Raw genomic sequence first — 12,680 nt, forward strand, 5'->3', positions numbered from 1 at the left:
CAGATATGAGAAACTCCACTTGAGGCAGTTTTTTTTCCTGTACCATATAGCAGATACTTCTGCAAGCATAAAATAAAAAAAGCATATTGTTCCTTTCACATTAAATATTTTACAATAAAAATGCAGTACAAAAAGGTTAAGTTTTTTTTGGCATATTGTCTGTACTGGCAAAAAAAAAGAAAATATTTATAAAAAAAATTATTGTTATTTTTTTATTATTATTTTTTTTTTAACCAAAGTGTAAATTAACTGAGTTACCCACTTTATCCCCTTTTTTGGGGAAAAAAAATTAAAAAAATGAGAAAATCTCAATGAGAAAATACATTGATAGCAAAATAAGTACAAAGAACCTGCGAAAAAATGGAGGCGTTGTACAGTCGTACTTTGTTCAATAGTTCGGCACGCATATACACAAGCAAAAGCATGAAAATACTTCAATGTCCCACTAGAAATGCTAAGTTTATACAATTTGTTTTATGACCTTAAATATAGCTGCGGACCTTGACGGTAATAATACTTGGAGGAAGAAAAAAAAAAATACAAATAAAAAATAAATTAAGAAAATCAGCATTTGTTTGAAGGCTCTGAGTATTTATTAACATCCTTTCCGATAGCCCCGTCAAAAAATAAACCTGAATATGTGCGGCAGATTAGAATTGAAAAGGGTTAGAAATAGTCCAAAAATTATCCGAAAAAAATGTTAAGGTTGTTTTTTTCCTGATTCATTCACTTTTTCCCAAAATAGAGTTATGATTCCCTTCTGCACTATAACTCTATAATATTTCGATTCTCTAGCCGATAAATGAAAGGATAATTTTTAGGCCTATTGGCCTTCTTCATGGTCGCTAATTTGGCCTTTTTTAAAAAGTTTTTAATCTTTTTTTTTTCCATTTTTTTTAAGGCCATAGTAAAAATTAAATGAAAAAAAAAACTCTTTGAAGATGTCAGCACGTGTCGCGGAAATCACTGCCATTGTCGCCATGTTTGTCCATTGCGAGTTTTTTTGTTTTTTTTTTCTTTGTACATCGATGCTGCTTGTGTACTTATAGAAAAAAAAAACACACACAAAAACAGACTGTTCCTTCTTCCTTCTTGGCGAAATTTGCTTAAAAGTTATTGTTCCATCTGCCCGTGTCAATTGTTACTCTGTGACTGCTGTAGGCCTTTGTGAATGGTAGGGGTGGCAGATGAAGGTTTGATCCAGGGGACCGTCAGCAATGAAGCCGTGGCGGTGGTCGTCATGGTAACCTGAAGCATCTGTTCACTCTGAATCAGTCTAATGAGAGTTTTCAGACGTTCCAAAGATGACTGAGTTCCTCTCTGCTGGGCCAGTAAGCTATTCTTTAGCTCTAAGCATTTCTGTCACATGGGGAAAGAATAAAATATGATGGTTATATTGAAAACTGGCACTTTGCATGCATAGATAACGCACAACCGTGGATGGGTGAAAAAAAAATCCCTCATTGGCCTCGCTCTAGTAAATATTATACTGTATCCATGGGTCTGGTAATAGAACAGACTCCATCTACTTCTTTCTTCAGAAGTCAAAATTTTTTTTTTATTGCATGATTAATATTCATCAGCCATAAAAAAGTATCAATACTAGACCTAAAAAAATCAATAGCATAACATCAAACCCAGTCCAGCCAGACAGAGGTGGAAAAAAAATACAGAAAAACTTGGAAAAAAAAAAAAAGTTAAATAGTTGTTGCCCACTTTTTATCTTTCACCCTTGCTTTTGAAATTATATTTCAATCTTTATGCTATGAAAAAAAGATAATACAGCCCAAATTATCCAAAATTCATCTCTCATCAGTTCTTCTAGTTGTACTTGCACGGTCAGGGATTTTGTCATATTATAGTCAAGCTTATGAGCAATCAGTTATACACAACTGGTGATCATGATGATCATTTTCGTATATAGGTTGAAACATGGTTATTAACTGAAACAGCTGTGTAGGAGGCTTAAAACTGGTGGAGGAACAGCCAAATTCTGCCACAAAGGTGAGGTTGTGGAAGACGGTTTCAAGTCGTAGGTCATACACCATGGGAAATCACTGAATAGGAGGATTGGTGGGTTATGAGCCGTGCTGCCAGCACATCCAAAGACAGACCAATTGTATAGTTAAACAGGGGCTTATTCTACGCGTTTCGGAGTACATATGACTCCTTCCTCAGGAAATACCACAAGTCCACCATACACCATGGGAAGACTGAGCAGAGCAACAAGACACAAGGTAGTTATAATGCATCAGTCAAGTATCTCCCAGGCAAACATTTCTACACAGACTGGGTGGCTCAATATGTGCTGTTCAAGCTATTTTGAAGAAGTGCCAATAAGTGAGCAACATTGAGGACCATAGACACTGTGGTTGGGAAACTTAGTATAGCAGATGAAAGACACATCTTAATTAGTTCCTCAACTTTTATTATATAAATATGTAATAATATATATTAAAGGATATAAAAAATTTCCAGTGATCATCATCCAGTGATGGAACCTGGCAGCACTCATTCAATTTCTCTGTAGCACCACCATGGGAGAAACAAAAAATTACTAAATATCCACTGAAATCAATGGGTTTTCCATGTAATTAAAGGACGTTCCAGGTCCTCCAGGAATAAAAAAAAAGTTATTTGTAACATCTGTGGCTAAATATTGGGGGTGTTAAATGAGGGACCACTGACTATTATCTTAAAATCTAAATGTGGAATTATCTAGGACATGGTCCTATCTTGATGAGTAATATATCTGTAGATGAGCACTGACCTTTATAGCGTTGTTTAGAAGTCTCTCTTGATCTTCAAGCTGTCTCTGTTCATGTTTTAATTCATTGCCTTTCTTCAATAGTTTTCTCTTCTCCTCCTCTTTCACTGTAAAGCAAGAAAAAGGAATCAGGTGGGTGTGAAATCTGTTATGATCCCAATGGTAGAGGATCTCAGGGTTTTCAGCAAAGTCTGCAAACATAAAAAAACAGCTCATAGGGAGGTGGTAACTGAGCTGACCGCATACCTGATCCTAACCCACAACTAATAGCAGCCGGGGAACGTACCTACGTTGGTTCTAGACGTCTCGCGCCAGCCGGAGAACTAACTAACCCTTTCAGAGAAAATCAGACCTCACTTGCCTCAAGAGAAAGGTACCCCAAAGTAAAGATACGCCCCCAACAAATAATAACGGTGAGGTAAGAAGAAAAGACAAACGTAAGTATGAACTAGATTCAGCAAAGAGAGGCCCACTATATAATAGCAGAAATATAGAAAGCGGACTTATGCGGTCAGCGAAAAACCCTACAAAAATATCCACGCTGAATATCCAAGAACCCCCGCACCGACTAACGGCGTGGGGGGAGAACATCAGCCCCCTTAGAGCTTCCAGCAAAATCAGGAATCACATTATGAACAAGCTGGACAAAAAACAAAACAATACAAATGAACAAAAATAAGAAAGCAGGACTTAGCTTATCTTGCAAAAATCAGGACCAGTAGACAGGAGCAACCAGACAAGGACTGATTACATTAATGCCAGGCAATGGACTAAGAATCCAGGAAGTTTAAATAGGAACACCCAGGGTCTAACGAACCAGGTGACTACCAACCTGGGGAAAGACAATCCAAGGCCATACCGCTAGTGACCACAAGAGGGAGCCAAAAAGTATAGTTCACAACAGTACCCCCCCTTTAAGGAGGGGTCACCGAACCCTCACTACGACCACCAGGGCGATCAGGATGGGCAGCGTGAAAGGCACGAACCAAATCGGCCGCATGAACATCAGAAGCGACCACCCAGGAATTATCCTCCTGACCATAGCCCTTCCATTTGACCAGATACTGAAGCCTCCGTCTAGAGAGACGAGAATCTAAGATCTTCTCCACCACGTATTCCAACTCGCCCTCAACCAAGACCGGAGCAGGAGGGTCAACAGCAGGAACCACAGGCACAATGTACCGCCGCAACAAAGACCTATGGAACACATTGTGAATGGCAAACGACGCAGGAAGATCCAAACGAAAAGACACCGGATTAAGGACCTCCAATATTCTATAAGGACCAATAAAGCGAGGCTTAAACTTAGGAGAGGAAACCTTCAGAGGGACATACCGAGAAGACAACCAAACCAAATCCCCAACACGAAGTCGGGGACCCACACCGCGGCGGCGGATGGCAAAACGCTGAGCCTTCTCCTGTGACAACTTCAAGTTGTTTACCACATGATTCCAAGTCCGCTGCAACCTATCAACCACGGAATCCACCCCAGGACAGTCAGAAGGCTCAACATGACCTGAGGAGAAACGAGGATGAAAACCAGAGTTGCAGAAAAATGGAGAAACCAAAGTAGCAGAACTAGCCCGATTATTGAGGGCAAACTCAGCCAATGGCAAAAAGGTCACGCAATCATCCTGATCCGCAGAAACAAAACATCTCAAATAAGCCTCCAGCGTCTGATTAGTTCGCTCCGTTTGGCCATTAGTCTGAGGATGAAAGGCAGACGAGAACAACAGATCAATGCCCATCTTAGCACAAAAAGATCGCCAGAATCTGGACACAAACTGGGATCCTCTGTCAGACACGATATTCTCAGGAATGCCGTGCAAACGAACCACATTCTGAAAAAACAAAGGAACCAGATCGGAAGAGGACGGCAACTTAGGCAAGGGCACCAAATGGACCATCTTGGAAAAACGATCACACACCACCCAGATGACAGACATTCCCTGAGACACCGGAAGATCTGAAATGAAATCCATGGAAATGTGTGTCCAAGGCCTCTTCGGGACTGGCAAGGGCAAAAGCAACCCGCTGGCACGAGAACAGCAAGGCTTAGCCCGAGCACAAGTCCCACAGGACTGCACAAAAGAACGCACATCCCGTGACAAGGAAGGCCACCAAAAGGACCTAGCCACCAAATCTCTGGTACCAAAAATCCCAGGATGCCCTGCCAACACCGAGGAATGAACCTCGGAAATAACTCTGCTGGTCCATTTATCAGGAACAAACAGTCTGTCAGGTGGACAAGGGTCAGGTCTACCAGCCTGAAATCTCTGCAACACACTTCGCAAATCAGGAGAAATGGCCGACAAGATTACTCCCTCTTTAAGAATACCAGCCGGCTCTGAGACTCCAGGAGAGTCAGGCACAAAGCTCCTAGAGAGAGCATCAGCCTTAACATTTTTCGAACCAGGCAGGTATGAGACCACAAAGTCAAAACGGGAGAAAAACAATGACCAACGAGCCTGTCTAGGGTTCAGGCGTTTAGCAGACTCGAGATACATCAGATTTTTGTGATCAGTCAAGACCACCACACGATGCTTAGCTCCCTCGAGCCAATGACGCCACTCCTCAAATGCCCACTTCATGGCCAACAACTCCCGATTACCAACATCATAGTTCCGCTCAGCAGGCGAAAACTTCCTGGAAAAGAAAGCACATGGTCTCATCACAGAGCAACCAGAGCCTCTCTGCGACAAAACAGCCCCTGCACCGATCTCAGAAGCGTCTACTTCAACCTGAAAGGGAAGTGAGACATCAGGCTGGCACAAAACAGGCGCCGAAGTAAACCGGCGTTTCAGCTCCCGGAAGGCCTCCACGGCCGCGGGAGCCCAATTAGCAACATCAGAACCTTTCTTGGTCATATCCGTCAGAGGTTTAACAACGCTAGAAAAGTTAGCAATAAAACGACGGTAGAAATTAGCAAAACCCAAAAACTTCTGAAGACTCTTAACAGAAGTGGGTTGAGTCCAATCATGAATAGCTCGGACCTTGACTGGGTCCATCTCCACAGCAGAAGGGGAAAATATAAAACCCAAAAAGGAAACCTTCTGCACTCCAAAGAGACACTTTGAGCCCTTCACAAACAAAGCATTATCACGCAAAACCTGAAACACCATCCTGACCTGCTTTACATGAGAATCCCAATCATCAGAAAAAACTAAAATGTCATCCAGATAAACAATCACAAATTTATCTAGATACTTCCAGAAGATGTCATGCATAAAGGACTGAAACACTGAAGGGGCATTAGAGAGCCCAAAAGGCATCACCAAGTACTCAAAATGACCTTCGGGCGTATTAAATGCAGTTTTCCATTCATCTCCCTGTTTAATGCGCACAAGGTTGTACGCACCACGAAGATCTATCTTGGTGAACCAACAGGCACCCTTAATCCGAGCAAACAAGTCCGACAAAAGTGGCAAAGGATATTGAAATTTAACCGTGATTTTATTCAGAAGCCGATAGTCTATACAAGGTCTCAAAGACCCGTCTTTCTTGGCCACAAAAAAGAATCCCGCACCAAGAGGGGAAGAGGAGGGATGAATATGTCCTTTCTCCAAAGACTCCTTTATATAAGAACGCATCGCGGCATGCTCAGGTACCGACAGATTAAATAATTGTCCCTTAGGAAACTTACTACCAGGAATCAAATCTATAGCGCAGTCACAGTCCCTATGAGGAGGAAGAGCACTGGACCTGGACTCACTGAATACATCCTGATAGTCAAACAAATACTCAGGAACTTCTGAAGGAGTGGAGGAAGCAATAGACACCGACGGGGAATCGCAATGAATTCCCTGACAACCCCAACTTGACACAGACATAGCCCTCCAATCCAAAACTGGATTATGGGCCTGTAACCATGGCAGACCCAAAACGACCAAATAATGCATTTTATGCAGAACAAGAAAACGAATCACCTCCCGATGTTCAGGAGTCATGCACATGGTCACTTGTGTCCAATACTGCGGTTTATTCTCCGCCAATGGCGTAGCATCAATTCCTCTAAGAGGAATAGGATTTTCTAAAGGCTCCAGGACAAAACCACAGCGCTTGGCAAACGACAAGTCCATAAGACTCAGGGCAGCACCTGAATCCACAAACGCCATAACAGGGTAGGAAGACAATGAACAAATTAAAGTCACAGACAAAATAAATTTAGGCTGCAAGTTACCAATGGCGACAGGACTAACAAACTTAGTTAGACATTTAGAGCATGCTGATATAACATGTGTAGAATCACCACAGTAAAAACACAACCCATTCTGACGTCTATGATTTTGCCGTTCAGTTCTAGTCTGAATTCTATCACATTGCATTAAGTCCGGTGTCTGTTCAGACAACACCGCCAGAGGATTAGCGGATTTGCGCTCCCGCAAACGCCGATCAATCTGAATGGCCAGCGTCATAGAATCATTCAGACTTGTAGGAATGGGGAAGCCCACCATCACATTCTTAATGGTTTCAGAAAGGCCATTTCTGAAATTTGCGGCCAGAGCGCACTCATTCCACTGAGTAAGCACGGACCATTTCCGAAATTTTTGGCAGTACACTTCAACTTCATCCTGGCCCTGAGAGATAGCCAGCAAAGCTTTCTCTGCCTGAATTTCAAGATTGGGCTCTTCATAAAGCAATCCGAGCGCCAGAAAAAACGCATCAATATTTGCCAATGCCGGATCTCCTGGCGCCAATGAGAAAGCCCAATCCTGAGGGTCGCCCCGCAAGGAGATAACAATTTTAACTTGCTGAGCTGAGTCTCCAGACGAACGAGGTCTCAAAGATAGAAACAATTTACAATTATTCCTAAAATTCCTAAATTTAAATCGATCTCCAGAGAACAGCTCAGGAATAGGAATCTTAGGCTCTGACATAGGACTGCTAATAACCAAATCCTGAATGCCCTGCACACGTGCAGCAAGCTGATCCACACTAGTAATCAGAGTCTGAACATTCATGTCTGCAGCAGAGCTTCAAGCCACTCAGAGATAAAGGGGAGGAAGAAAAAAAAAAAAAAAACTCAGAACTTCTTTTCTTTTAATCCCACTTCTGCAATGCATTAACTATTCACTCGGCCTGGCATTCTGTTATGATCCCAATGGTAGAGGATCTCAGGGTTTTCAGCAAAGTCTGCAAACATAAAAAACCAGCTCATAGGGAGGTGGTAACTGAGCTGACCGCATACCTGATCCTAACCCACAACTAATAGCAGCCGGGGAACGTACCTACGTTGGTTCTAGACGTCTCGCGCCAGCCGGAGAACTAACTAACCCTTTCAGAGAAAATCAGACCTCACTTGCCTCAAGAGAAAGGTACCCCAAAGTAAAGATACGCCCCCAACAAATAATAACGGTGAGGTAAGAAGAAAAGACAAACGTAAGTATGAACTAGATTCAGCAAAGAGAGGCCCACTATATAATAGCAGAAATATAGAAAGCGGACTTATGCGGTCAGCGAAAAACCCTACAAAAATATCCACGCTGAATATCCAAGAACCCCCGCACCGACTAACGGCGTGGGGGGAGAACATCAGCCCCCTTAGAGCTTCCAGCAAAATCAGGAATCACATTATGAACAAGCTGGACAAAAAACAAAACAATACAAATGAACAAAAATAAGAAAGCAGGACTTAGCTTATTTTGCAAAAATCAGGACCAGTAGACAGGAGCAACCAGACAAGGACTGATTACATTAATGCCAGGCAATGGACTAAGAATCCAGGAAGTTTAAATAGGAACACCCAGGGTCTAACGAACCAGGTGACTACCAACCTGGGGAAAGACAATCCAAGGCCATACCGCTAGTGACCACAAGAGGGAGCCAAAAAGTATAGTTCACAACAGTACCCCCCCTTTAAGGAGGGGTCACCGAACCCTCACTACGACCACCAGGGCGATCAGAAGCCAAAAAGTATAGTTCACAACAGAAATCTGTCTGTATTGGGGTAATGGGTTGGCAAAAATATAATCCAAAAGGTCGATATTGACCATATTAGTCTTAGATCTATGCTTTCCAACCTGTAGTTCTCAACGTATTACAAAACTTAGACCCCTTTCATGCAAAACTTCTCTTCATCTTGTAGGTTTGCCGTGAAGCCTCAGATTTGAGACAACTTCCTTAGTAAAAGTCACTGAGTATAGTCGACCTTGACAATATCCATCTCTGTTGGGCCTCCATTTTTTAATTCAACCATAACAGAATGGTCCCCACCTGATTTATGTGTCACATAAGACTGAACAGTAGTGAGGGCCCCGCTCCATGGCACTGTTTCCTTCTTTAATACCTACAAGAAAATAAGAAAAAAAATTGGGCTAAGGTTAGATAATGACATTTTTGGAATCCAAAACTTGGACTAAAAAGTAAAACAATAATTAGAAATTTTTATTGTCAATTGTAAGGACCAATGTTGGTGTTATGAAGCTACCTCAAAGGGTCAAATAAGCTTCACAATTGGCAAACTTTGACCTTGTGTCAAGACAGAAGAGTCAACTCATATATGTCAATGGAATTGGTTGGAAAAACTGTTCTGTTAGCACATGCCAGTGAATAATTAAGGATTTTTGTACAGGTGAAACTTATCCTTTCGCTTTGAGGAGTAACCTCATTAATGAACCCTGAAGGGATGTGGTAGTCAAACAGTTCCCAGGGCAAACAATTGTAATCTTCATCAAATATGCTTAAGTGGCCTTTTGGCTTGGAAAAGTCAAACAATGTCACAGACCTTGTCTATTTGAAAAGTGCTTGCACATATCTGATTTTATTGAATATTTTCAGGCAATTTTACTTTGTCGTAAACATTGAAACTTGAGATGTTATAGATAGGGCGAAACAAAAAGGTTGGGGTACCCTAAAGGTAAAATTTCATGAACACTGATTTTGAGTTCTTCTCACCTTCTGTTGGCACTTTGGACACATCCAGACTCCTTTGGGTGCTATTTTCTCTGGTGAAACTAAGCATTCTAAATGGTAAGCTCTTGGGCACGTTCCACATGGTTGTAAATTATTACCACGTTTGCACGCTGAGCAGTGTTTGTCATGAATGATCTCATCCTGAAAAAGGAAAGCCAAAAATGTTATAACATTGACCTGCAAATTAGTGATTGTCGCAGTCACTCAATGACCTTTCTATTAAAAATTGACCATATTCTTCGGTCATCCATGTTTAAACCCAAAAAATTGGGAAGAAAATGAGATGGTCCCCAAATTTTGAAAGAGGAAATAAAAATTGGATATTAAAGAAACTTAAGGGACAATCAATGTGAATCCATACAAGACTTTTTCATCTACAGATCAACCTTCTACAATAGATGGCAAGACTGTAGAAATAAAACAAGTAGTGTCAAGCCTTCCAAACACCAAGAAGGATGTGTCAGATGTGTCATGATTAACGTAACCTAATCCTAAGTAAGTGATGAAATTATGTCACATTTTGGATAATGAAAATTTTTTATTTCAATCTTTTTCTTTGAGTGTGAAATGCTAATGAGTGTCAAACATTAGTTGTTGAGTTAATGCCAGATTAAGTAACACAAAATAGAAACGTAAAATATAAACTGATAGTATGAAGAAACATTTTTTTTTAAAAGACATACGTGCGCCCCCATGAATCAATGACCCTGTGAAATGATTTCTTTACTATTTCGCATGCCAAAAAAATTCCATGAATTCATAAACTTTCCATCTGGATCTCAGATTTAAAAGAGTAGCTTGGCAATATGGTGCTTTTGTGAGATGTTCCCTTTGATAATTTTGCAGGATGTGTAGTCTTTAGGTTCCTCACACCACCGTCCATCACATGGTTTGCCCTTCTGGGATAGCCACAACTTCGCCAGCCTTTAAAGAAAGCTTAGCTGAAAGTTGATTTTACCCTTGTGTACAAAATCTTTACCTAAATCTTGGTTGTAATAGAGGAATCACTGGTTTTGAGTGGCCTTATGGAAAATTAAGGTCAAGCAATGTCAAGGACCTTCTCTATTTGGAGAGAGTTTGCATTACATTTCAGAGTAAATAATTTTTCTAGGATAATTTTTGGGCACTTTTATGGTGTATTGAGCAGTTGCCGAAAACAATTAAACCTGAGATATTCTAGACAGGACAAAAGGAAAGTAACCCAGATGAGGATTTCTTGATCCTTGCAGGGCCTTTTGTCTAATAGAATTTTGTGGTCCCTTCTCTTTTAGAAATGATTGCCTTCTGGAACCACCACAACTTCTCCAGCCTTTAAAGAAAGCTCGGTTGAAAGTTGATTTTACCCCTGGTTACAAAATCTTTACCCAAGACTTGGTTGTAAGAGAGAAATTACTGGTTTTGAGGGGCCTTATGGATAATGAAGGTCAAGCAATGTCAAGGACCTTCTCCATTTGGAGAGAGCTTGCACTAAATTTCAGAGTAAAGAATTTTTCAAGGATAATTTTTGGGCCGTTTTATGGTGTATTGAGCAGTTGCCGAAAACAATCAAACCTTAGATATTCTAGACAGGACAAAAGGCGAGTAGCCCAGATGAAAATGTCTAGATACTTGCAAAGCCTTTTGTCAAATAGAATTTTGTGGACCCTTCTCTTTTAGAACTGGGATTTGTCATATACTGCATGCCAGTGTACTTTTTGTGCAACCTGTTTTATTTGAACTTAGTCTAAAGCAGTAATAAGGAATATTTGGGCCATGACACCAATTTAAGGGCTTAGACTAAATCAGTGATATTTAACCTTGACTTTTTGCTCTCGGTACATTACTGTGAGAGATCTGGAGTATTAATTAGGGATGACTAATCATTTTAACAATGGTTTATCTAAAATGTGAATCACTCTCCAGACTCCTTACATTTGGACCGGGACTGGAATTAGACTTTAATGACAATATGGTTACATTTTCCATTGGGTTACATGGTTTAACGTGGTGATGAAAGAAGCGCCATGCCGACATACCTTCCAATAGGACTCCGAAATTGCTAGCACATAAAGAAGGGCAGAAATAGGTTAGTGGTCAAACTTATTAAAATAAATTATGTAAATTAGAATGGGTGTGCACACACAAGTAAATCTAATAAGAATTAATTATTGTGGGATTAGTCTTTCATGTGTCCATGCCAAATGGTAAATGTTAATCTGTCCAAATGTAATATGGAAACTGGATGCCCCCAGAAGAAGCCTGAGGAGAAGGCGGAACCCAGGGTCTTTGCAATATGTCACTACCTTTATTCGATGAGTGATTTTTATCTGTTTGTTTATGAGTATTAATAAATAAAATTCCTCATTATTGAGAGCCCACTGGATCTGCACCATTTAGTCCATCACCCAGCAGGTAACCGGTTTGTAGACTCCTGAAGGACGCTGAAGACGAGCTTGTCATCACCGTAAGGGTGGTAACTGCTGGAAAGAAAACTGGGCCAAGTTGCGGACATACGGTTGTCTTACATTTGGACTATCTCACTTTCAATCAATAAGGTTGGTGAGTAATATAAACTTCTACTATTTTCCGGTTTTGCCATGGGATTGTAGCCCAGTTATCCATTAATTTTACCTTTATAACATGGAAACTGTTTTCTACGAAGGGGTGTTGGTAATGATGTCGGCCATATTATATAAAGTGCTAATGTATATACAATCCAGATGGGTCATCTTGAAACCTGCCCTCGAAATGTAATATCATTGGTTGCTATGGACACACCTTTAAAAGAAACTAGTTGCTATGGGCCTAACTTTAATGAAGCTAGTTGCAATGGATAAAAATTTGAATATAATTGGTTTCTATGGGCACAACCTGAAATTTACTTGGAATTAATGTATAATTAGCACACATTAAAGTGACACAAAAACAACATACAGTCATGGCCGAAAGTGTTGGCACCCTTGAAATTGTTCCAGAAAATGAAGTATTTTTCCCAGAAAATTATTGCAATTACACATGTTGT

General features: G+C 40.7%; 1 protein-coding gene across 4 annotated transcripts in view; it reads right to left on the bottom strand.

The window, feature by feature from the left end:
- Nucleotides 1-233: 233 nt before the first annotated feature.
- PHF21B (PHD finger protein 21B) overlaps nt 234-12,680 on the bottom strand; it is an 84,323-nt gene continuing 71,876 nt past the window's right edge. For 3 of the 4 annotated variants that reach the window (XM_077266618.1, XM_077266619.1, XM_077266621.1), the window contains exons 9-13: nt 11,695-11,717; nt 9,662-9,820; nt 8,981-9,053; nt 2,771-2,874; nt 899-1,359 (exon numbers count right to left, since the gene is read on the bottom strand). In XM_077266618.1, the coding sequence (XP_077122733.1) occupies nt 1,135-1,359; nt 2,771-2,874; nt 8,981-9,053; nt 9,662-9,820; nt 11,695-11,717 (584 nt within the window). In that variant the 3' untranslated portion in view covers nt 899-1,134. Of the gene's footprint in view, nt 1,360-2,770; nt 2,875-8,980; nt 9,054-9,661; nt 9,821-11,694; nt 11,718-12,680 lie in introns of all 4 variants that reach the window. The other variant, XM_077266620.1, reaches the window with a different exon arrangement.

This window comes from Ranitomeya variabilis, chromosome 5, assembly GCF_051348905.1.
Source record: "Ranitomeya variabilis isolate aRanVar5 chromosome 5, aRanVar5.hap1, whole genome shotgun sequence".
NCBI lineage: Eukaryota > Metazoa > Chordata > Amphibia > Anura > Dendrobatidae > Ranitomeya > Ranitomeya variabilis.